General features: G+C 38.3%; 2 protein-coding genes across 11 annotated transcripts in view; one reads left to right on the forward strand and one right to left on the reverse strand.

The window, feature by feature from the left end:
* Positions 1–7,309: 7,309 nt before the first annotated feature.
* ATG12 (autophagy related 12) lies at positions 7,310–19,826 on the reverse strand. The gene is made up of 4 exons (XM_055298692.2): positions 19,425–19,826; positions 15,663–15,799; positions 10,665–10,727; positions 7,310–9,939 (listed from the first exon to the last, which is right to left on the reverse strand). The coding sequence occupies exons 1-4, from the start codon at positions 19,726–19,728 to the stop codon at positions 9,880–9,882; spliced, it is 564 nt and encodes a 187-aa protein (XP_055154667.1). The 5' UTR covers positions 19,729–19,826; the 3' UTR covers positions 7,310–9,879.
* Positions 19,827–19,900: 74 nt separating this feature from the next.
* AP3S1 (adaptor related protein complex 3 subunit sigma 1) overlaps positions 19,901–26,533 on the forward strand; it is a 69,403-nt gene continuing 62,770 nt past the window's right edge. For 4 of the 10 annotated variants that reach the window (XM_055298685.2, XM_055298680.2, XM_055298687.2 and 1 more), the window contains exon 1: positions 19,934–20,146. In XM_055298685.2, coding sequence (XP_055154660.1) covers positions 20,078–20,146 — 69 coding nt within the window. In that variant the 5' untranslated portion in view covers positions 19,934–20,077. Of the gene's footprint in view, positions 20,297–26,533 lie in introns of all 10 variants that reach the window. The other 6 variants (XM_055298676.2, XM_055298681.2, XM_055298682.2 and 3 more) reach the window with 4 other exon arrangements.

Below are 26,533 nucleotides of genomic sequence, written 5' to 3' on the forward strand. Positions count from 1 at the left end.
AAGTGCAACAGCCCTGGGATTGGAGAAAGCTTAGTGTTTGAGTAACAGCATTTGGGTGGCAGAGTGTGGGGAAGTGATGACTATGTATCACATAGGCCAAGGTAAAGACTTCAGCTTTTACACCAATATAGAAAGCCACTGGGGATTCTAGGGGAGGAGAGAGTAGATACAGAGGAACCAACGAGTTAGCTGTTACAACTTGAGTGAAAAAAAAATATGATAGTGGCTCTGTCCACAGTGGTAGCAGATAAGAAATGGCTGGACTCTGAACATGTTTTGCAGGTAAATCAGTCAGGCTTTAAAATTTTTATGGATACATAAATGTACATATATATGGGGTACATGTGAAATTTTGATACAAGCATACAATATGTAATGATCAAATAAGGGTAACTGAAATATCCATCACCTCAAGCATTTCTCATCCTTTGTGTTATGAACATTCCAACTCCACTTTTCTAATTATTTTTTGAAATATACATTATTAACTATAGTCACCCACTTGTGCTACCCAACACTAGATCTTTTTCCTTCTAACTGTATTTTTTTTACTCGTTAACCAACCCTTTATTATTCCCTTTTTCCTACTACCCTTCCCAGCCTCTGGTAACCATCATCCACACTCTATTTCCATAAAAGCAATTTCATTTTAAGTTCTGTGATAGATGTGCTGAACATGCAGGTTTGTTAAATAGGTATACATGTGCCATAGTGGTTTGCTACACCTATCAACCCATCATCTAGGTTTTAACCTCCACATGCATTAGGTATTTGTCCTAATGCTCTCCCTCCCCTTGCCCCCAACCCACCCACAGGCCCCAGTATGTGATGTTCCCCTCCCTGTGTCCATGTGTTCTTATTGTTCACCTCCCACTTATGAGTGAGAACATGAGGTGTTTGGCTTTCCGTTACAGTGTTTGCTGAGGATGATGGTTTCCAGCTTCATCCATGTCCCTGCAAAGGACATAAACTTATTCTTTTTTATGGCTGCATAGTATTCCATGCTGTATATGTGCCACATTTTCTTTATTCAGTCTATCATTGATGGGCATTTGGGTTGGTTCCAAGTCTTTGGTATTGTGAACAGTGCTGCAATAAACATAAGTGTGCATGTGTCTTTATAGCAGAATGATTTATAATCCTTTGGGTATATACCCAGTAATGGGATTGCTGGGTCAAATGGTATTTCTGGTTCTAGATCCTTGAGGAATCACCACACTGTCTTCCACAATGGTTGAACTAATTTACCCTCCTACCAACAGTGTAAAAAAAGTGTTCCTATTTCTCCGCATCCTCACCAGCATCTGTTGTTTCCAGGTTTTTTTAATGATTGCCATTCTAACTGGTGTGAGATGCTATCACATTGTGGTTCTGATTTGCATTTCTCCAATTGACCAGTGATGATGAGCTCTTTTTCTGTTTCCTGGCTGCATAAATATCGTCTTTTGAGAAGTCTCTGTTCATATCCTTTGCCCACTTTTTGATGGGGTTGTTTCATTTTTCTTGTAAATTTGTTTAAGTTCCTTGTAGATTCTGGATATTGGACCTTTGTCAAATGGATGGATTGGAAAAATTTTCTCCCATTCTGTAGGTTGCCTGTTCACTCTGATGATAGTTTCTTTTGCTGAGCAGAAGCTCTTTAATTAGATCCCATTTGTCAATTTTGGATTTTGTTGCAATTGCTTTTGGTGTTTTAGTCATGAAGTCTTTGTCCATGCTTATGTCCTGAATGGTATTGCCTAGGTTTTTTTAAGGGTTTTTATAGTTTTAGGTTTTACATTTTAGTCTTTAATCCACCTTGAGTTAATTTTTGTATAAGGTGTAAGGAAGGGGTCCAGTTTCTGTTTTCTAAATATGGCTAGCCATTTTTCCCAGTACCATTACCATTTATTAAATAGGGAGTCCTTTCCCCATTGCTTCCTTTTGTCAGGTTTGTTGAAGATCGGATGGTTGTAGATGTGTGGTGTTATTTCTGAGGCCTCTGTTCTGTTCCATTGGTGTATATATCTGTTTTGGTACCAGTACCATGCTGTTTTGGTTACTGTAGCTTTGTAGTATAGTTTGACCATCAGGTAGTGTGATGCCTCCAGCTTTGTTCTTTTTGCTTAGGATTGTCTTGGCTATACGGGCTCTTTTTTGGGTCCATATGAAATTTAAAGTAGTTTTTTTCTAGTTATCTCAAGAAAGTCAATGATAGCTTGATGGGAATAGCATTGAATCTATAAATTACTTTGGTCAATATGGCCATTTTCATGATATGGATTCTTCCTATCCATGAGCATGGAAGTGTTTTCAATTTGTGTTCTCTCTTATCTCCTTGAGCAGTGGGCCTTGAAGGCCCTTCATGTCCCTTGTAAGTTGTATTCCTAGGTATTTTCTTTTTTTTTTGAGACGGAGTCTCGCTCTGTTGCCCAGGCTGGAGTGCAGTGGTGCGATCTCGGCTCACACTGCAAGCCCTGCCTCCCGGGTTTACGCCATTCTCCTGCCTCAGCCTCCCGAGTAGCTGGGACTACAGGTGCCCACCACCACACCCGGCTACTTTTATTTTTTTATTTTTAGTGGAGATGGGGTTTCACCATGTTAGCCAGGATGGTTTTGATCTCCTGACCTTGTGATCTACCCGCCTCGGCCTCCCAAAGTGTTGGGATTACAGGCATGAGCCACCGTGCCCGGCCAGGTATTTTATTTTCTTTGTAGCAACTGTGAATGGGAGTTCACTCATAATTTGGCTATCTGCTTGTCTTTATTGGTGTATAGGAATGCTTGTGATTTTTGCACAGAGTTCCAGTCCTGAATATCCTTGTTAATTTTCTGTCTCTTTGATCTAATATTGACAGTGGTGTGTTAAAATCTCCCATTATTATTGTGTGTGAGGCTAAGTAACTTTGTACGTCTCTAAGAACTTGTTTTATGAATCTGGGTGCATCTGTATTGGGCGCATATATATTTAGGATAGTTAGCTCTTCTTGTTGCGTTGATCCCTTTACCATGATATAATGCCCTTGTCTTTTTTGAACTTTGTTGGTTTAAAGTCTGTTTATCAGAGACTAGGATTGCAATCCCTGCTTTTTTGTTGTTGTTGTTTTCCATTTGCCTGGTAAATATTCCTCCATCTCATTATTTTGAGCCTATGTCTTTGCACGGGAGATGGGTCTCCTGAATACTGCACACTGATGGGTCTTGACTCTTTATCCAATTTGCCAGTGTGTGTCTTTTAATTGGGGCATTTAGCCCATTTACATTTAAGGTTAATATTGTTACGTGTGAATTTGATCCTGTCATCATGATGCTAGCTGGTTATTTTGCACATTAGTTGATGCAATTTCTTCATAGTATCATTCGTCTTTATATTTTGGCAGGTTTTTGCAGTGGCTGGTACTGGTTTTTCCTTTCCATATTTTGTGCTTCCTTCAGGAGCTCTTGTAAGGCAGGCCTGGTGGTGACAAAAATCCCTCAGCATTTGCTTGTCTGTAAAGGATTTTATTTATCCTTCACTTATGAAAGTTAGTTTGGCTGTATATGAAACTCTGGGTTGAAAATTCTTTAACTGTGTTGAATATTGGCTTCCACTCTCTTCGGGCTTATAGGGTTTCTGCAGAGATCCACTGTTAGTCTGATGGCTTCCCTTTGTAGGTTACCTGACTTTTCTCTCTGTTGTCCTTAACATTTTTCCTTCATTTCAACTTTGGAGACTCTGACAATTCTGTGTCTTGGGGTTGCTCTTCTCAGAGTATCTTTGTGGTGGTCTCTGTATTTCCTGAATTTGAATGTTGGCCTGTCTTGCTAGGTTGGGGAAGTTCTCCTGGATATCCTGAAGAGTGTTTTCCAACTTGGTTACATTCTCCCCATCACTTTCAGGGACCCCAGTCAATCGTAGGTTTGGTCTTCTCACATAGTCCCGTATTTCTTGGAGGCTTTGTTCATTCCATTTCAATCTTTTTTCTCAATCTTTTCTTCATGCCTCATTTCAGTAAGTTGATCTTCAATCTCTGATATTCTTTCTTCCACTGATCAATTCAGCTATCGATGTGTGGAAAGAACTCCTGCAGTTAGCTCGGTGTCTGCCTGAACAGCTGCTCAGTTTTGTGTTTGAAATCCAGAGCCCTGGTGGTATAGGCACATGAGGGAATCTCTTGGTCTGCGGATTTCTAAAACCAGGGGAAAAGTGTGGTATCTGGGCCAGATAACACAGTCCCTCACAGCCTCCTTTGGCTGGGAAAGGTAGGCTCCCCTGCTCCTTCCACTTCCTGCATGAGGTGACACCCCACCCTGCTTCTGCTCACCCTCTGTGGGCTGCACCCACTGCCTACCCAGTCCCAATGAGATGAACAGGATACTTCAGTTGGAAATGCAGAAATTACCCACTTCTGCATTCGTCTCACTGGGAGCTGCAGACTGGAGCTGTTCCTATTCAGCCATCTTGCCAGCCAATCCTAAAAGCATTTTTTTTTTTTTTAGGCTCCCACATTATGAGAGTATGTGCTATTTGTCTTTCTGTGCCTGGCTTGTTTCACTTAACATCACGATATCCTCCAGTTCCATGTTGCAAATAACAGGATTTCATTCTTTTTTAGGGATGAAGACGCCATCACGTACACTTTCTCTACCCATTCATCCATGCATGGACTCTCAGGTTGATTATATATCTCAGCTATTATGAATACTGCTGCAATGCAGGTATCTCGATATACTGATCTCCTTACCTTTGGGTTTACAACCAGCAGTGAGAATACTGGATTACACAGTATTTCTATTCTTCATTTTTTGAGGAAACTTCATACTCTTCTCCTTAGTGGCTTTAGTAATTTACATTCCCACCAACAGTGTACAAGTATTTTTCTTTCTCCACATCCTCACCAGCATCCACTATTGCCTGTCTTTTGGATAAGTCATTTAAACTGGGATGTGATACCTCATTTAGATTTGCATTTCCCTGGTGATTAGTGATGTTGAGCATTTTTTCATATACCTGTTGCCCATTTTGATATCTTCAAGAAACATCTATTCAGATCTTTTGCCTATTTTTAGTCGGTTTTTGCTATTAAGCTCTTTATATACTCTAGTTTTTAATTCCTTGTCAGATGAGTAGTTTGCAAATATTTTTGCCCATTCTGTAGTATATTTCTTCACTTTGTTTACTTTGCAGCTTTTTAGCTTGATGTGATCTCATTTGCTCATTTTCACATAGGTTGTGTTTTTGAGGTCTTACAAGAAATCTTTGCCCAGCTTAAACTTTTGGTTGCCTCAATTTTCTCTCCATAATTTCAGGTCTTACATTTAAGTCTTTAATCTATTCTGATTTTTGTATATGGTGAGAGAGAGGCGTCTAATTTCATTCTCCTGCATTTGGATACTCAGTTTTGCCTGCACCATTTATTATAGAAGAGATTGTCCTTTCCCCAGTGTATGTTCTTAGTGTCTTTGTCAAAAGAGTTGACTGTAAGTAAATACATTGATTTGCTTCTAGGTTCTCTATTCTGTTCCACTGGCCTGTGTCTTGTTTTTATGCTTCTATCATGCTGTTTTGGTTACTATAGCTTTGTAGTATATAACTTGAGGCCCAGTAATGTGATGCCTCTGGGTTTGCTATTTTTGCTCAGGATGGCTTTGGCTGTTCTGGGTCTTTTGTGGTTCCATACAAATTTTAGATTTTTTTTTCCCTACGTCAGTGAAAAATGTCATTGGTATTTTGGTAGCAATTGCATTGAATCTGTAGATTGCTTTTGGTAGTAAAGCTGATGGATTGAAACTGGGTTGGAAGAGAGTCAAGATTCTAAGCAACTGGAGGGATGGATTTATCATTCTTAAGACTTGGGAAAAGTGGGGCAGGAAAGGGGGAAAGGTATGTTTTGTAGATGTAGATAAAAGAACTGGGAACAAATACTTGGAGGAAGCAGGGAGGCAGAGTTTGCCATGTTGTAAGAAAGACAGTTATGAAACAAATAGAGCCATCTCAAAATGGACAAGACATCCTTGTTGTCTATCACTAGAAGTAATCAACCTAGATTCATGTATATCAGCTATGGTGACAGAAGGAACAATGGGAGTTGATTTATAAGGATTTCTCTAAAGATTTTACTCACATAATGTTTTATCTTTCATTAATATTAAATATGAAAACATGGGTATAGTAGCTAATATCAGGTATCAAATATTTTTACTTTCCATTATTTCTAAAAATTCAATTTTAAAAACTTCGAGATTTAAATTCAAATCTGAAAATCTGTCCTATCCCCTTGAGTCAACATGAAAGTGACTCCAAGAACAGGGACTTTATTAATCTCTTATGAGCTTTATTAGTGTTATTCCAATATTTAGGACATAGTAGGCACTCAATATGTGAATGAAAGGTTATACGAACAAATTGAAGTTTATACTTATGTTTCTAGGTTTTTGATATTGCCAAATGGCCCCCTAAAGGTGATATACCAACTCATATTCTGTTCACCAAAATATGACAGGATTTCCCCACAACTCTGCTAATAGCAAGATGTACATTATTTTTATTGTTAATCAGCACTGTTTTTATTTGTATTTTTTGTAACCAATGGGGTTCAAGGTGTTTCACGTTTTATTGGCCATTTGTATCTTTTTGTGAATCGAAATTTGTATGTTTTTCCTATTTTTCAGTTGGTCTTTTCTTACCAATTGAAATGAATTCTTCATATATTTAAGACATAAAAACACTGTCATATGTTGCAAATATTTTCCATTACCTTCTGCTGTACAAAAACTTAAACTATATAAAATGTCCTTTGTTTTCAGCTGTCATACTTTGCTAATCACAATTTCATTCACTCGATGCGTTACATTACTAATTATTTATGTATAAGTAGATGTACTAAGTATTATGTGTGTGTGGGTACCAGATAAAAACCAGAATAACTGGACACATGGCTCTGAGGCAGTATGCAGTAAGTGCGGTAATAGTGGTAGTTTGCTCTAAGTGTTTTTATGAGAGAAAGGGTATCTTCTCCTTGAATGATTCAGACAGCCTTTAAAAAGTTAAAATCTGAATCAGGACTTGAAGAAGAGTTAGGATTTGAAAGGGTGAAGGTGTAAGTAAACTGCAAGAGCAGAAGTAGAAAACAGAAAACACAAGGCATCTTCAAACAATAGTGAATAATCCAGTTTGGGTTAAATAACGTAGGCAAACAGTATTTATATAAATACAATTTGAACTGTATTCAAATAGTAATATTTGCTGAACTGTTTTCTGAATAGTTTTCATTATATGGCCTGTAGCTGGCTTCCTTAGTGCCAAAAGTTTACTCAGCATATTATAATCCTTGGAAAATGAAGCAGAAACTGCATGAAAAGAGATTTTTATTTTCACACTCCTTCAACACCTAAGGCTTTCCCACTTTGTGTTACAACTAAATTGGTTGACTAATGTCATATAATCTGAGAATTACACTGTACTTCTATAGATATTTAAGGTCCCTTTAGGACAGAAACTTACAGAAATCAGATTCCAGGAATTATCCAATCTCATTTTGATTTCAGATAAAACATTAATTTGCCTTATTCCTTAAATATGGTGAATTCATTATGAAGTCTTTGGCATACTTCTAAAGATGGAAGTATAATACTGTAATATTATACATATACTTTGTGTGCCATGGGTCATCTATGCACGGTAAGATGAAGCATGACATTATTGACATCTACTTAGTCATAAAGAAAATTTAAAATATCACCTGAATGTTCAGTTTTTCCCCCAAGTTTAATCAGATTTGAGAGTTTAAATTAAAAATAAATTGTGTTGTAGGTTCTAGTCACCCAATAACTTATCAGATCCAGGCTTAATTATTGTTTAATGTTGCAAATTTAGCGCAGAATGATTCTTTTGAGTAAAGACCAAGAAATAATTAAATATGATTTGAAAAAGTACAAAGTCCAGGCCCGGCACGGTGGCTCACACCTATAATTCCAGCACTTTGGGAGGCCAAGGCGGGTGGATCACCTGAGGTCAGTCAGGAGTTCAAGACCAGCCTGGCCAAAATGGTGAAACCCTGTTTCCACTAAAAATAACAAAAAATTAGGCGGGCGTGGTGGCAGGTGCCTGTAATCCCAGCTACTCAGGAGGCTGAGGCAGGAGAATCACTTGAACCCGGGAGGCAGAGGTTGCAATGAGCCGAGATTGCGCCATTACAGTCCAGCCTGGGCAACAAGACCGAAACTCTGTCTCTTAAAAAAAAAAAAAAAAAAAAAAAGGGCAAAGTCCTATGTATTCTTCAGAGTTGTTAGGAAAGAAAACAAATAAGGTTAGCCACATATTTAGCTAACCTTAGATTTAATAAACTATTAAGTTATTTAGGTCAAAAAGAATAATTAAATGGATGCTACAAATTCAACCAGTATTTTCGATTTTTGAGGTCTATCATCTGAAACTTCAGTGGCAAACAATACAAAAATTCAACATATTTTTGTTAAATATATAAATATAATTAAATATATTCCTTCAGTAAACTGAACTGGACAAAACTACAGAACAGACCTTTCACACACTCAACTTATTTAACTTTAAAATGATATTACTTGATATTACTTGGAATTCTACTACATACCATCTTAGATCCTGTTTTGAAATTCCATTCACATTACATTCGATTTACTAGAATGCCTTTTTTTTTTTTTTGAGATGGGGTCTCACTCTGTTGCCCAACAGGAATGCAGTGGTATAATCATGACTCACTATACCCTTGAACTTCTGAGCTCAGGGGATCCTCTTGCCTCTGCAGCCTAATAATTTTTTTAATTTTTATTTTTTTGTGGAGTTGAGGATCTTGCCTTGTTACCCAGGCTGGTCTCACACTTGTGGCTTCACGCAATCCCCACACCTCGGCCTTCCAAAGTGCTGGGATTACAGGTGTAAGCCACCAAGTCTGATCTGGAATGCTTTCTAAAAATATGGCATTATAAATATAATACTGAAGAGAAAAAAAAGGTTAAATCTCACTTCAAGAAATTATCAGTCTAATAGCATCAGTAAAAATGGCACTTTTAGTCATGGCATAAAATACACAATAAGGCTATTTTTCAATTATTGAGTGTTTTCAAGTTGGAAAATGCATTATGAAACACTCAAAAAGATGTTACTGGGTTTACTCATCAAGTGCTTTTGACACTATATAAATGACAGAGTAACACCACAGTTATGTGACTGGGACTCAAGAATCCTTAAATGATAGGACTGAAAACAGGTATAGACTTATTTGTCCAGAATTTATATTTTTCTGTATCCCAATAAAATAAGCCATGTGTATTGTGTAAAATTACAGTCTTTCAGTCTGTCCAATGTGCTTGCTCTCCTGGCTAGATATTAGGTAAAAATTAGCAAAAACAGCCATTTCCCCTATTATTCCCCAGCAAAGATGTGAAACCAAAGTGCCTAACCTTTTCTGCCTGGTGGGCTGCCCTCCTACTGGACTATTTGAGGTATTCAGCCAGCAGGTCAATGTGACTAAGAAGGTAAACACAGACATAAATGTAAACATTAAAAAAAAAGGAACCCTTTAGTATACTAACTTTTACCATGAAAACCATTTCAGTCATTTTGAGAACTGGCAATGAAGATGTTTATACAGTCTTAGTCTCCTTTTCAACCTTGGCGGCAGATCTGCAGCACTAACAGTAACAAGTAGGAGCAATGGGTGTACTATAATGACCATCTTTTATGATGACTGGTGTATTAATACAAATCACATTTTTCTGAGTCCATTCATGCTATGGATGTTTTCTTATGCATAAACATAGAGTAGACACATACTGAATAGATCACATCTGTTAAGTCTCTTGCCACAAGCATCAAAACTTTTCAGAGCTGTCTCTTCTGTGAAAATCCATTTTATGTAGCAAGTTGATTTTCTTTGTGGTTCATCCCCATGCCTGAGACTTGCAGTAATGTAAAACCAGTTTACCATCACTGCCAAAACACTACAAAAAAAAAAAAGGCAATAAATCAAACTCAATCTTTATTATTCTTAGATGAAACTAAGAAAATAAATGCCACATGTATCAGAAATATCCACACACATATATTAAGTTACCTATGTTCCAGGCTATCTCTTTCAAAGGATGCCTGTTTCTATCACACACATAATAATCCCAAGTGTTTAATAAAATCTGCCCTTTAAGCATCTTAGGCATGAATGAGCTTATGTATTTTAATCTTGTCCTTTCTCTAAATGTCCAACCACAATGTATGTAATTTCAGCTGTTTTCTAGTAGTGGTGCTAGTATGTGTACTCTAATGACTATTGCAATGACCCTGTAAGATGTTTAACAAAGTCATTCTTATGCTGCTTTTTCAATTTCTGGTAGGCAGATTTGGATAACAGATTCTAAGAACAACGTAGAAGAAATCAAATGTAGATAAAGAAAAAGCCTTATTTTCTGAGAATTACGAAGATGACTTTGAAATGTAATTTATTCCTTGGTTCTTCAATCGTTGTATAATTTACTAATATCTTACTATGATCAAGATGTTAGATAACAGAACAAGAAAGTCATCTTTTCTACCCCACAGAATTAAGAATGGCATGCCGTCTCTTGAAATAAAAATGTGAATTAACAATACTACACAATATACATATTATACACATGTGCATACTCCATTAAGGAAAAAAAGCAGTAATTTCTTTTTTTTTTTTTTTTTTTACCTCATAGAGAGTTCCAACTTCTTGGTCTGGGGAAGGAGCAAAGGACTGATTCACATAAATAAACTACAAGGAAGGAAGGAAAAACAGAGATGTTTAATGGTATCCTGATTAATCTGCATTTTTCTGCATTCCAATCAGCTAGCTATTTTGTATTGTTTTCACAACTGAAGAAAGCTTCTCTGAACTCCTAACTTTTCTAAATAGTCAATTTAAAGAGATCTTTATGAAGATCTCATTTTTCCTCCAGAGGATAAAAATAACACAATTTCAGTTCCTAGAACAGTGGTTCCTAACTTTTTACGACTAAGAAACTTAAACATTTTTTACAAATAGCTTTTAAAGAGCTGGCTATTCAAGAAATTACATTATGGTAAAAATGTCCCCACTTACCCACAAAGAATTTCTCCTAAGATAATTACACATGCACACAGCCAAAAATCAGTATGTCTAATATTCAAGGTAGTTTGTGCACTTTCCTTGGGTAAATGTATGACATATATACTTAGGTTTTTTAATAAAGTCACTTACAGGCAAATGAAGCAGGAAAAAAAGTAACATAATTAAAACCTTATAACCTTGCTCTTTAAAAGATTCACTGCTCAGTGTTTCAGTTTAGTCTGTTTTTACTAAAATATTTCTAGTACTTAAAGTCACAATGTCGAGGTGCCTTCTAATAATTTTCTTTTTGGAAAACAAAACTTTATTTGCAGGTAACATATTTAGTTTTCCTTTCATATCCAAATTTGGGACTAAAATGTCCTGGATTAAACTTAGTATTTAAAAAAAAAAGTATCAGAATAGTTGGTTGACAGATAACTATTTTGATCACCAACCATGAACCATCAATACTGCTTTCATCTCTCTTAGCCAATATAGTGTGGTGATTAAGTGTATAGGCTCTGAGATAATCTGGGTTTGAATCCTGGCTTTAAATACAAATAATCTCTTATCCTCTTTATTTGTAAGATATGGAAAATAATAGGACCTATACCTCTTGGGTCTGTTAGGAAAGACAAAATGAGATAATACACTAAGTTTCAGTGCCTGGTATATGTATTCAATAGACGTTATTGTTAAATTATCTTTAAATAGTTCATGCTGAAATATCAATTCGTGGTTACGGCTGAGTAGAGTTTTGGCACAAAAATTTCAGAACTGTAACAGAAAACAATGTGCATTATAATGTGAATTTTTTGTAATACAGATATAATTTGTGTTCAGTGCCTGACAATTTATGAGCAATCCAGATTTTACTCTTGTACATTATAAATGAGGGGACGGGCTCTCAATAACAGCTTAGTTTATTTTATCAGTGTCTATGATGTGCTGAGAATTGTACATGGAACTATGAAGATTAATGTGATCTCTTCCCTCAATGAGCTTATAATCTATAGGAGAGGCAGACACATGAATAAATACAGGTGAGAAAAGTACATCTAATGAAGTATGTAGCGTACAGAAATGTACACTAGCGTAGCCTAGCAAAAAGGTCAATGATGGCTTTGTGGGAAATAAGAAATAAGCAGGATTTAACCAGGTGAAGAAAGCAGTAATTAGGACTTTGTAGGCAAAGGAGACAAAGAGTAAGACGGTGTTGTGTTCACAGAAAACAGCAGACTAGGCGGAGCAGAGAACCAACCAAAGGAATTCAATGTGATTTTGTAACAGGTGTTAAATGGAAATTTTAAAAAACAATTCAGTTAGTTTAAAAGAGAGAAAGCCATAAATCTGTTTGTATACTATAAAGCTCTATATAAGTAACAGGTTAACATCATCAATTCCACCGTAGAATCGCTAAGTGGCTTATAATTTGTTACTTTAAAGTAGATGTAGTTACTCCAGGTTTGTGAAAGTAAAATTCCATGAAAGTATTATTTCCAAACTAAAAGAACTTGGGCAGACAAAATTAGTTTTATTACTTTGCCTTTAAGTCAGCTTTTTTTTCTTTTGGCTTTTAAATCAGCAGTCTTAAAACTGATGTCTAGTCATTCTGGTTATAAAGCTGTCTAGTGGATTCCTCATGGTTCCTTGGAATATCATTTTCTGCTAATAGTCTGTGCCCCGATTAAGTCAGTTATGCAGGATATGAAAGCCTTATTTCACACTTTTTCCTTAAGCATCTTTGCTGTCAAAGTTTGATGACAGCCTAATTTTCTAAGTCATGCCCTCTTTCCCATCCCCTACATTTCCAAATGATTTCAAGTCCAGTAATTTTAACAGAATGCACCCTGGTGTTCATTATCCTGGGTTGATACTCTCAGGTACTTGGGATGTTTTTTCAATCTGTAGTTTCAAATCTCTTATCTTAAATGACATTTTTACAGTATTTTTTCTGTTCCCTTGCTCTGGTTTTCTTCTTCACAGACTCTTGCCCAAAGGTTGACTCACTTTTTAAATATTTTTCATCTTCTATTTTTCTTAACACATTATCCGTTGTTTATGTTCCTCCTACTTTAGACTCCATTTCTGAAATAATTTTCTTTTATTTCTAATTCTTTTCCTGAGCTTCATTTCTTAGTTTTACTAATGCTGATTGTTATTCTTTCATGTCTTATACCATTTTCTTGTTTTTAGCTCATTTTGAAATACAAGGTTACAGTTTTCGACTTGTCTTATAGGTGTATTTTTCTGGCTGGATTTTGTCATCTCTAGGGATGTTGTTCTTTTCCACATCTCTTTTTTCTTGTAACACTGTACGGAATTTGACCTTGTTATTCCTGTTATTGTTTTTATGTGAAATCAGTTTTCCTCAACTTTTAGAATGAGGTGAATTAGGGTAGTTTTTCTAACTTCACAGAGCTCCCCGTTGTTTTTTGTATACTATTCAAAACAATGGAGGCCTGGCTTTGAGCTTTCCAGGCTCTGTTCCCCTCCATTTTGATCTGGTCTTTCTCTTTCCTTCCTTTCTCACATCCCTACCCTTTTCAATTTTCATTTCACTTCCTGAAATTTCTCCTCAGTATGGGGTCCTGGAGCCCTCCTGGGTCCACTTTGGAATTGCTTGAGCCCTTCCAAGTCCTTAGTGCAAATGTAATGTCATCACGTGCTACAGGAGAGGGCAAAACTCCTTAGTCAGCTTCTATTCTTAAATTGGCTCACTTTGCTTCCCAGTCAGGATCTATTAGCGCTTTTGAGGTTCTTCTTTTCTCATGCCAACCCTGTTTCTTACTGCTTCTTTCAGCACAGATGCTGATACCATGCAGGTCCTGTGGTTGCTGGTGGTTTGTCCCCACCAACATGCGTTTTGGGGCTCATGGGGATACCTTATCACCTAGTTTTGTTACAAATACTATTCAGGGGTTTTTGGTTTTGCTATCTAGTTGACTAAGTTTTGTGAGAATTCAGAGAGATTCACGTATACCTTCTGATACCACTATCTTCCCAGAATTCCTAGCATTACTTTTTTTCCTTTAACGTCCATTTTGCTAGATAAAATTCCGGAGATATCAGTTTTAGTTTAATCTAGGAAAATGACAAAATAATTCTTATGTTTCCTATTGCTTAAATGGGAAAGGATAATCGTATTCACTACAGAGGCTTTAATTTAACCCTTATGAAATTGTTTTCATAGGGTAAAATGGTTGAATGATCGCAATTTTAAATGGTTCAACCTACTATGTATTGGTATCAATCAAGTCCTTTCAGGTTACTGAATGAATACAGGCAATACTAAATTTCAAGACTCTTAACATAGAACACAGTATCATTTCATTTTTCTTAAATCTCCATGTATTTCTAAACTAATGCATTAAATTACTCAGTACTCTTATTTTACCAACTCTTCATGTTGCGTCTTTAGCAAAGATATAGCCTCTGCTCATTTCTCTCAAGTCTATGTCCTCATTCCCCTGACTTTTCCATTTAACTTCACTTTTATGAAAGCACTTGCAGCCAAACTCTTTGGAGTCAGTTTTTGCTCCTCCCTGACAAAAAGAAATTCCAACATGTCCTGCTTTAATGATAGTTCACTTGTTTTACCCACACACATGCCTGTTCAGAAGCAAATATTTCCCCCTAGCGCCCCTACACAAAAATTCCTGATTTTATTTAAAAAATACTTAGCGATTCTTCAACTACCTATCCACTCATGCTATCTCAGTTAACACTATCCAAGATTGTGATCTACTTGCAGATAAAGGTGTCTGACATATATATAATTATGTATATACATAAAACACTTAATGTGCCAAATACATGTAGACATTTAAATTTCTGTAGTCAAATGCCAAATTAAAATGCAGTGGCATTTAAAGAATTAACCTCTACTACAAATGCCATCGTGAAGTGCTTAATGTGTACTGTAACATGAAATATTTTCGTTCTTTCACAATATATGGCAAAGATACATTGCTTACCTCAAGAAAAATAGGAAAAAAGTAACTGCTATCAAAACAAACTGAAAAAATCCAAAACTTCTGTAGTAATGTACAGATATTGCAATGCTCTATGATAGATTTTCTGCATGGGTATTCAGTGACTTTCTGAGGAAAACAATACAGGAGGCAAAAAATAAATAAACTGGTTCACATTGTAAAACAAATCTAAAACATTTCATTTCAGAATTCCCCAGAGAATCCTTTGATAAAGTACATAAACTCCACTAACAAGAGATAAGGCAGGGCACAGTGGCACACTCATGTAATTCTAGCACTTCTGAGGTGGCCCCGTCTCTACTAAAAACACAAAAATTAGCCAGGCTTGGTGGTGCACTCCTGTAATCCTGGCTACTAGGGTGGCTGAGGCAGGAGAATCGCTTGAACCAGGAGGAGAAGGTTGCAGTGAGTCACTGCACTCCAGCCTGGGCAACACAGTGAGACTGTCTCAGAAAAAAAAAAAAAAAAAAAAAAAAAAGAATAAAAAAAAAAATAAAGGGATAAAAGGGCATAACAAAAGCAACATATGTGGCTCCACATGCATTTCTACAAACAACAGTTAATTCACTGTTGCCTAGGAACTACTGCAAATTTTTGTAGGAAAACTTCACCATTGGTTTCATACCAACTGTTCTGAGGCCATGAGTTTAAGAAACTTTTTGATGAAGTCAATGAGTCCTTGGATGGTTCGTGTTCGCTCTACTGCCCACTTCTTTGTTTTCATAATAGGAGTATCTCCCACAGCCTTTAGCAAAATGTCAACTGTAAAAGAAGAATAAAATTTACTCACAATTACGCTGAAACATCTAAAGAGAATGGAATATAAAAGACTTAGAAACCAGAAATATTTAATCTACATCCATCTTATGTATTTATGATACTGAAGATATGTGAGAGGTGTAAAAATGTTAGATTCTTTTCCATCATTTTTTTTCTTGATCTTACGAAGTTCTCCCAACAGGACTACTTTTTAAAATACATTTTATCTTAACAGGCAATTCCAAAGAGAGGAAATACAAATGATCAATACACAAACAATATTTAAGTTCACAAAAAGCAAAGTAAAATAATGTCATGTCCCTTTCCACCCACCAAACTAGTTAAAATTAGAATAATTACCAGTGTAGATGATACTACTTTTGAGAATGTAAAATGGTATACCCTTTGTAGAATGCAATATGGTAATACAGATCCCAATAAAGGTATACTTTGATTCCATAATACTTCTAGGAATCTAGTGTAAGAAAATGAGATGTGTAAAAATTTACTTAAAAAGATTTCACCTCTATTTAAGCATTTATTTTTATATGAAACACTGGTAAAGCTAAATATCCAAAAAGGGTATTTGCAGGTGACTGATTAAATAGAATGTAGTTAAGCAGCATACACTTTAAACTGCCTGGGGTTCGAATCCTGGCTCTGCCACTTGCTGGGTATATATGTGGATATTTAATCTCTCCAACAGCATGTATAATATCTCAAATTCATTAAAAACCATCACAAACACATTCACATAAATATGGAAGAATATGCACCAAAATGTTATTTCTCAGTAGTGACACTATAGGCAATGATTACTTGGTTTTACTTATGCTGTCTGTAACTACCAAATTTTCTGTAATAAACTTAATAAAGGAAAGCAATAAGTTATTAACAATAATAGAACAACCAAAGGCCAAAAAGAAGTTGCAGAAAGAGAAATCTTAAGGTTTCAACGACCCAAAACACAGATATGCAAACCCAAACCCTATGAATCTGTCTCTCAGACATAAAGTTATTTGCTAAAACAAAACAAACATACATCTGGCCGGGCGTGGTGGCTTACGCCAGTCATCTCAGCACTTTGAGAGGCCAAGGCAGTAGGATCACTTGAGGTCAGGAGTTCAAGAGGGCCCAGTCCCCTTCCAACTTCTTGTTCAAGATCACCCTGGCCAACATGGTGAAACCCCGTCTCTACTAAAAATAAAAAAAATTAGCCAGGCGTGGTGATGCATGCCTGTAATCTCAGCTACTTGGGAGGCTAAGACAGGGGACTCGCTTGAACCTGGGACGCGGAGGTTGCAGTGAGCCGAGATTGCGCCACTGCATTCCAGCCTGGGTGACAGACTGAGACAACCTCTCAAAAAAAAAAAAAAAAAAAAAAAAAAAAAAAATCTAGTCAAAAAGCAAGACACATTGAAAGCAAAATAGTGTATTGCTGCCCCCTAAAGTTAACTCTATTCTATTACACCCTTCTTGCTCCATTCTTTTGGTATTAAATGTTGGGGCCAAAAGATCAGAGGTCATTTTATTCAAGTTTACCCCTGGAATGAAGGCATCTAGAACACATGATGCATGCACACTTTATCTTCCTAGTAAAGAACTACTTAATTATCCTAGGTCCAGTTATCTTGGGAATAGGAATGATTTGGAGATAACGTGGGATTTTAGTTAGCCTATCTTTCATATCTCCCTTCACTGCTCCCTCAAATCCCCTGGGGCTATCAATAAATCGATTAATGCAATTAAACATTTCCAGAAAGTGAAGCAGAAAATATCATGAGTTATGCTACCAAGGAAGAAGTGTAAGACAATGAGAAACTAGAGAAGGAAAATAATTTAATTACAGCTGCCCTCTCTTTTTAATTTTAAAGGTGATTTGCTTGTAGTTCTGAACCCGGATACACATTAGAATCGACTAGGGAAACACTTACTCCCCAGGAAACCTAACATACCGCCAGTGCCAAAACCTTGGTCTGTTTCAACAATCATTCTTCTGTAGATTAAAACAAAGGCTGAGGATACAAAACAGCTAAGCTGCTTTCATCATATTATCCTCAACAAATGATGACAACCTCAAGGTAGGAATAGTTAGAAACTAAGTTTTATACTGGAGAGGCAAACTCAAATGCTAACAAGAGCCAGAAAATAAAAATCTCATCCTTAAATGACAGTTCAATTTGCAAAAAAATACTGTCCAGACCAAGAAAATATGCCCTCGGGCAATATTTAGATTGTAAGCCATTGTTTTTTTAGCTTTTGTTTTACACAGCTATCATCAGGGTCAAGTAACAAGTTTTGACTAAGACTGTTAGACCTTAAAACGAATCTCTGAAAGTCCGCTCTTGCCTATAGTAAATTGGAAGAAAAAATGCAACAAAAACCTGTAAAACCTGCGGAATTCTTCTGAAGAAAGATTCTAGTGGCTATCCATGGAAATACTCATAGTGCATCACGTGGAAATGGGAGTCTGATTTAAAGGGGGAAGGGGGGCAGTCTTGGGAGAGAATTATCCTCCGCAGCAGCAGAAGTTGAAGAAAAGGCAATGAGACCAATGTGTTTTTTCGAGGCGGAGTTTCGCTCTTGTTGTCCAGGCTGGTGTGCAATGGCGCGACCTCCGCTCACTGCCACCTCCGCCTCGCGGGTTCAAGCGATTCTCCTGCCACAGCCTCCCGAGAAGCTGGGATTACAGGCGCGCGCCACAACGCCCAGCTAACTTTTATATTTTTAGTAGAGATGGAGTCTCACCATGTTGGCCAGGCTGGTCTCGAACTCTTGACCTCAGGTGATCCACCCACCTCAGCCTCCCAAAATGTTAGGATTACAAGTGTGAGCCACCGCGCCCGGCCAGAAACCACTGTCATCTTAAGACAGAATGGGGAAAACTTGTCTAAGGTCAAAATCAGCCTCTCTGAATCGAGGATGCTTTTATGCTGCTTTTCTCATAGGCAACTATAACTCTACACAGAGTGCTTTAGTACACGTAACCTTAGCAATCTCTTTTACTAAGGGAAACATTCTCAAGCAATAAAGGGTTGAGGATTGCCGGCTCAAGCAATGAAATAACTCACAAAGATTCCAAAATGTGTTTCTTAAAAAGGTAACATCTATGCCTTTGGCTTTCCCTTAGCAGTCTTCATTTTGCGTAAGAATTTGGTTTTTGGTTTAAGGAGTGAATTCACAATCAAGTGGGAGGCGGAAAAAAGCAAAAGCGAGTTAAGTTGGAAGGCGTGAATTCTAATCCAGGCTTTGCCAATGACCATCCCTACCACCTTAAAACATTACTCAAATAATTAGCTCTTGTGTTGAGTACCTGGAATTACCGAGACCCCCCATACAGCTTCCTCCTTCAAAGAGCTCGCAGTCTGGCCAGCTCAAAAAATACAGTATAAAAAGAAGTGTGGCAGTCAAGTATCAGGCCCTACACCGATAGACAGAGATGGTATTTTAACATTCAACTTAAAGGCCTTAAAAATAAAAAAAGTACACTTCTTTTCTTCTGATGACTGGTCAAAATGCAGGTCTAGGACAGGAGCTCCTCCAAGTTTTGCTTCTTTACTGGCCGCCAACCCTAGTCAGATGCAATCTGAACCTCCCGCCTCTCTGCCCGGAAATAAAATTCAGTTACTTTTTTTCTTGGTGTCGCCAGCAGGTTCCTCTGTTCCCGGGGAAACTGCAGCGGAAGACGGGGGCTCCGGGGTGGTTGTTTCTGGGGAGACCTCCGTAAGTCCTTCCCCTCCAGCAGCACTTGAGGGAGGAAGCTGCAACACGGACTGCGGGTCCTCCGCCATCTTGCTAGGAGAGACTCGAGAGCGGAAGTAGCGACCGACCGCGTGCAGTGGGCGTGCTTTTCTCCAGGGAGCGTCGCAAAGGAGGCGCCAGAGTAGGAGGACGCAATTCCACAGTGAAACTTGGTGTTCCCGGCTAGTCATTCAAATCGAAGCTGTCGCAGACCTCTGAACGTTAATAACGCAACATGGGTTTCTCCGCGACTACAGACCTCGGGAGAGGAGCGGTGGACAACGTGTCCGTGTTCGGTCGAATGCGCACACTCCCCTTAGGCCGCCGGCTCGGACCTAGAAATGTTTCCGCTTTCCTCAGTACCTGCCCCGCCTAGGCCCCTCCCCGCCCCGTGGGCCCCGCCCGGCGGCTCGGGAGCGCGCGCGGGCGCGTGCCGGAGGGGGCGGGTGGGGAAGGATCGCAGGCGAGATTACGAGGCGAGGCTCGCGCGCCCGCCCCCGCCCTGGCCCCCAGTGCCCACCTGGTCGGCCCGGCACAGCCATGATCAAGGCGATCCTAATCTTCAACAACCACGGGAAGCCGCGGCTCTCCAAGTTCTACCAGCCCTACGTGAGTATCCAGCTGCCGCTGATCCGGGCGAGGGGGAGTCGTTGGCGACGGGCAGCGCCCAGCGCGGCTTTCTCAGAGGGACCCCCTCCGGCGCGCTGCGGCCCTTCTCGCGTCCCGGCCGCCTGGCCCTCACCAGCCGTCAGCCTCTCGGTGGGTGTGGACGGGGTGCCCACCTCCCTGCCGCGCGGTTAGCCACCGACGTGGCTTTGCCCGGGCGGTTCCTCCGCCCGTCGGTGGGCTGCGTGCTTTCCCGGCTGCGCGGGCGAGGCCCTGGAGATTTACCGGTGCCCGGCCCTCGCCGATCGGGCAGCCGCAGCCCACCCGCGTCCCAGAGCCCTGCGCCCCGGCCCCAAGAGCCCACCCCACGCGGCTGCCTTCCTGCCTCCCGCGGCTGCAGTTGGCCCGGGAGGAGGAAGACGGCGCGGAACTCGTTCTCCTCGCCCCCCTCCCCCGACTCCTAGCTTTTCCAGGTGGACTTCTTTCTGTTCTTTGAACAGATGGGCTACTGGTTTTCACTGTAATCCTCTCATAGCGCAGGAACTTTGGCTTCCTGCGTTTGATAACTGCATGTTCTGTACAGTGTCTCTTCTGTATGTTTCGATACGTGACAGACTGCCCAGTGTGACTTTCAGGTGTCTCCTTATTAAAAAGGAAGATATGTGAGGACCTAATATTTTTATCAGGCTTTTTACCAGCTGGCTGCAAATTATTTACTCTCAAGTAACCGGCGGCGTTTGTAGTTGACTGATTGGAACTGTGGTTCTATACCTAAAAGTTATGATTTCAGCTTCTGGTTTGGCATTTTTCCACGTATGGGAATTTGCCCTCATTTATAGTTTTTTTCTATTTATGAAGAATAGTAGCATTTGCAGAACTTCTCTTTTAGACGTGTAAATACTGTTTAGTATGGACAAGTGCAGGAGGCATTAAGGTAGTAAAGATAAGGTAGTAGAGATTTGTTGATGATCAAGGAAGTGTTTTACAGAGTTATGTGCTTATCTGAGGGCAAAATTCACTAGCTGAAACACATAAAATTGGACTCCCAGTGGTAGGATTAATGTGAGGTATAACTGTTGTGTGGTATTGTGGCACTTTGCTTATAGCAAGAAATGAGCTTTCAATTCAATTTTGAAATTGTGCCAAGGGTAACACTTTTATGCAGATAAGTCCCAGATGGAAATCAATCTTGCCATTACAAAGTAAATGTGAAAATGTCAGTTTGCCTAAAATGATAATGCAGTCTGGAGGTGTTAGTTGAAGTGAGAAATCTTGAGCTTCTTCTTCTTTTTTTTCATTTGTTTTGCTTTTGCTAGCTATAAAGAATATTTTCTGCTACTCGTGTGTGGTTTTAATTTAGTATAACTTGAATAGTAATGGTCTGTTTAAAAATTCTACATCATTCTTTAATCCAGATTAAATTCTAGTTGATCCTCCCGAATGTAAAAAAATGCCATTAACTTTACCTGTTTGTTAAAATATAGTATCAGCCTTTATTGAAGGAGTCTTTGTCGTAACCATTTTGCCAGTGTCATCCATTTGCAGTGTAAAAACGGTATGTTGCAATAGTAAAACAATTCAAAAAATTATTTTTCCATATCTAAAGCAATATTCAAAATACTGGATTTCCTGGCTAGTCCATATAATCGGTGTATACTACTCGTATAGTGTATAATTTAACCATCTACTGAAAAATGCATTTAATTTAGAAACTCAGGAATCTGTCTTTCCCTTGTCCAAAAGTGGGAACAGAAGTATTGTTTACCATCACTTACTAGGTAGCAGTGACGGTTAATGTGGGAAGAGGCAGTTTTGGCAGGAGTGGCAGCCCTGGTGGCATTTTTGTCCATTGTATGAGTGACAGTGCCACTGAGGGCACAGAGCTAGAAGATATAAAAAGAAGAATCTGGTGGCCACTGGCCATGTATAAGTGGAGTATGAGAAGTTGTTTCTATGTATTAAGTTTCTATAAGTTGGGTTTTGCCGAGTGTTTTTTTTTTTGTCTTTCAGGAATAATTTAAGATTATTTGTTTATACATTTGCTTCCTCCACTAGACCATAACTTTTTTGAGGGCAGTTATTTTTTTTCATTCATTCATTCCATCAGTTTGTCAACGGATATTTAATTTAGCCTACCATGTGCAGGCACTGTTTTAAAATCTGAAGATGAGCAGATAACTTTGGCTCTTGTGTGAGAAACATAGCGCTATTAAGCAGTAGGCTATATTATAGCATGCCAGATAGTATTAAGTGCTGTGGAAAAAAAATAAAGCAGGTAAGCGTCTTAGAGAGTGAGAGGATGACAGTTTAAAATAGGGTAGTCTGGCAAGTTCTCACTGAGAAGGTGGCATTTGAGCAAAGACTTGAAGGAGGTAAGAAAGGCAGCCTTGCAGATACCTGGGGGAAGAGCATCCCAGGTAGAAGGAGCAGCAGATGCCAAAACCCTGAGGAGAGTGCCTGTTTGAAGAACCCCAGGAACTTCTACATAGCAGGAGCAGACTGTGTAAGGGAACATTAGTTGGAAGTGTCTGTTTGTGTAGGGCGTCATTCTATTCTTGCTGCCTGGAATGTCCTTCCTTTCCATGGCCACGTGTACAAATTCAACCCCTTGTTCTAGGCCCAGCACAAACATCACTTAAACATTCTGTGAAGCCTTTGATCTTGCTCAAAGGCTTCTCTTGGTTTTTAGGGTTTTATTTTTTATCTTTGTTATGACACAGTATTCTCGTTCACAGCCTATAATTCCTCGTGGCAGCCATCCTATAGAATACCTGAAGGAACTTATCAGATTTTAGGTATATTTTTGTCATTCTTAGCAGTCAACACTGAGTCTTGAACATAGAAAACTCTCTAACTCTTTGCTAAATGCATTTATTTATAATCTCCTAGCTTGGGATACAGTTGGGATTAGTTGACTTGCTGAGTTTCCTTCTATCTCTTAAAATGTAGTCCTTCACTAACTAGAGGTTTTAAGAATCTCTGCCTTTAGCATAAAAGTAATGATGGAATATCTGTTACTCAGCTGTTTATGTTTTAAGAGATCTCTTAGAAGTATATGTCCAATATGAATAAAAAATAAATATTGAGTTTAATTTATTAAACAATATCAATATCTAGAGGTGTGACTGAGCTAACGATTCCATATGCTGGCAGGATGCTGAGGTTTGAGTCCAACAGTAATCGTTTAACACTGGGCAGTTTAAAAAATGTTTAACCATTTGCCAACAAGTTTATCCTACTGCACTGCATTTGCATTCCTCGTTTATCTCCCTCAAATATAACAACTTATATATTCATCTCTGCCCTTTAACAGTGCACATTTCCATTTCATGCTGTGATAGATTGTTAGATTCGATTGTGGCTCCAAGCTGTTATATGTGAGAAATATGACGTTACACACCTGTTTTGCTAAACGGAAGTTTTGGTTCCTTCTGCTAGAGTCAGACGTTAAGAATTCAAGTGTGGGCTGGGTGCCATGGCTCATGCCTGTAATCTCAGCACTTTGGGAGGCCGAGGCTGGCGGATCACCTGAGGTCAGGAGTTCGAGATAAGTCTGGCCAACATGGTGAAACCTCATCTCTACTAAAAATACAAGAATTAGCCAGGCATGGTAGCGCACACCTATAAGTGCAGCTACTTGCTCCGAGGCTGAGGTAGGAGAATTGCTTGAACCTGGAGAGGTGGAGACTGCAGTGAGCTGAGATCGTGCCACTGCATTCCAGCCTGAGTAACAGAGTGAGACTCCATCTCAAAAAAAAAAAAAAAAAAAATTCAAGTTTGTACTCAAAATGCAACCCTTTTTGTTTTTGCCTTCTATATCCTTGGTCTATGACTGCACAAATTCAAATATTTTGCTTGGTTTGTGTTTTTAAGTTGATGCTTAGCTTCAGCGACTTGGCAACAGTAACCTTTAGTCTTTTAATACTTGCCTGACAGTATTTGTGCATTACTGTAAATAACTAATGAGATTTATATTTTCTAAACCAAATATATTTTTACATAGCTATCAAACAAAAAAAATCCCTTGGGTTATGATTCCATAGGGTATCCTCTGGTGAATTACTTTTAAAAAAATTTTCTTTTTTTATAGAGAAAAGATCTCACCATGTTGCTCAGGCTGGTCTTAACCTCCTGACCTCAAACAATCCTCCAACTTTGGCTTCCCAAACTGCTGGGATAACAGATCTGAGCCACCATGCCTGGCCTGTGAATTACTTTTATAAAGTGGAAATGTCTTTCTTTTGTGTGAATTATGTGAGTTGTTTCTGCAGTTGTAAAATACTGTGTGTATGTATGCATGTATGCGTACACACCACACACATATGAAGTGCAAGCAGGAAAATTTTCAAATTAACCTGTATGAGTTGCCTCAATTTTTTTAATAAACTGTATGTAATTAAACTGTCAACCAAATGCAAGCCTTAGGAGGAACTCTAAGATTCTTCTTTCTCATTTTTTTTTTAATCTTAACATAAAAATACAAAGTGGTGAAAGTCTAGATAACTTCTTTTTTCTTTTAAAAATATCCCTTAAAAAGATCCATCCATGTTCACTGGATGGATAGTAGTGAACTGTATAGTCTTTTTTTAGTGACTATTAAGACATTCTGGCAGATGGGATAATTAAACTTATCTCTGTGATCAAGATAGAATTATCAACACTCCTGAGTATGAGGGTGTTAACACATACTAACACACGGCATTTCAGCTTTTTGTTAAGAAGAAAATTCCATACGATTTGGTTTCCTTCCATAGTAGTTATAATGCATTTGTCTACATAAATTGGGTTTTATGTGGCCTGACTCAAGTGCTTAGAAAGAGCTATGTTAGGTACATTATAGGAAGTGCAGAGTAGTAGACCAATTCCAAAAGTATTTGATTCAGCAAATCAATGACTTTATTGTAGATCCAATTTCTTTCTCTTTCTCTGCTTTACTCATCACAAAATTACTATTATCCAAAGGCTGTTTTTCTCCTTTGGTAATCAGTTCAATTCAGAAAGAGACAACTATCTGTTTCTGCAGTCCTGGACTGTGTCTTTCCCTTCCTTCTGGTTAGACCCACCCAAGACCGATAATATTAATAGCTTACCCTAATCAAGATGCAACTTTGGATTGGAGCTGAAGATGAGAGTGAAAACGGGAATAAAATGGATATTCTGTTGGAAAGATGAAAGAAAGGAGTGGATGGTAGGTAGGCAAACAAAGGTCTGCTATTTCTTCTTCTAAACTTTAAAAAAAATATTTATTTTTATGGCCAGGCACAGTGGCTCATGCCTGTAATCCCAGCACGTTGGGAGGCCTAGATGGGAGGACTGTTTGAGCCCAGGAGTTCAAGACGAGCCTGGGCAACGTGGCAAAACCCTGTCTGTGTGCAAAAAATACAAAAATTAGCGAGGCGTGTTAGCACACCCGTATAGTCCTAGCTGCTTAGGTGCCTGAGGTGAGAGGATCACTTGAGCTCCAGAGATCGAGGCTGCAGTGAGCTGAGATTGCGCCATTGCACTCCAGCCTGGGTGACAGGGGAGACCCTGTCTCAACAAATTTAAAAATATATATATTTTTATTGAGGTATAGATGACAAAAACAATTACATATATTTACAGTGTACATGCTATTTTCGTATATGTACATATTGTGAAATGGGTAAATCAAGCTAACTAACATATCTGTCACTATTCCCTCTTTATTAGCTTTTAATATATATTAGTTTTCTGTAATTTTAGATTGCTTCTGAGGTTGTTAATATCAGGAATAGTTCCTTGTAATATGCAATACTGAACATGTGTCACAATAGATCTTAATTTCAGGTTTTCCTTATATCAAAGTATCCTCGAAAAACCCAAATGCTGATACGTTCACAGTTTTTATATGGAGTATGCTGGAAAACTTGCTTTTTAAAAATTAAGATTAAACCTTTTCAATATTTAATTGTAAAGGAGGAAATAAAGTCTTCAAAGTTAAAATGATTTTTGGTTATGAGGTAAGTGTTATAAATAGGACAATGTTATAGGTCATTTCATGGCTTTTCCAAAAGAAGGCCTTACATAACGTACCTATATTATATTCTTTGGCAAAGTTGTTTTCAATTTTAAGTAAGTTTCTTTTTTTGTGACTGTGGAAAATTAAGTATTAAGGCCACTAAGGTCATTCTTGGTTTTATCACACACAGATAATTATTAACACTTAGTGTATTTCCCCTGGTCTTTATTTTTCCTTTCAGAATGTCCCAGTGAATAGGACATACCTTTTAGACATTAATAACACAAATAAATGCTTTGAAGTTGATGATGGATTTATTAAACATTGTGGGTTTAAGATAACTGAATATGTTAATGTTCAGCCACTCTCTTGTTAAAATTAAAAAAAGACAGTATATGTTAATAGCAGAT

The sequence above is a fragment of the Symphalangus syndactylus genome, chromosome 11 (genome assembly GCF_028878055.3).
Source record: "Symphalangus syndactylus isolate Jambi chromosome 11, NHGRI_mSymSyn1-v2.1_pri, whole genome shotgun sequence".
Lineage (NCBI taxonomy): Eukaryota > Metazoa > Chordata > Mammalia > Primates > Hylobatidae > Symphalangus > Symphalangus syndactylus.

Excerpts from the sequence above, each read along its gene's own strand:
- ATG12 (XM_055298692.2), bottom strand. The coding sequence starts at position 19,728 with ATGACTAGCCGGGAACACCAAGTTTCACTGTGGAATTGCGTCCTCCTA. Across the intron at positions 15,800-19,424 it reads TGGCGACACCAAGAAAAAAA|TTGACATTTTGCTAAAGGCT; the intron begins GTAACTGAATTT and ends CTTCTTTTACAG. Across the intron at positions 9,940-10,664 it reads AAGTTGGAACTCTCTATGAG|TGTTTTGGCAGTGATGGTAA; the intron begins GTAAAAAAAAAA and ends TTTTTTTTGTAG.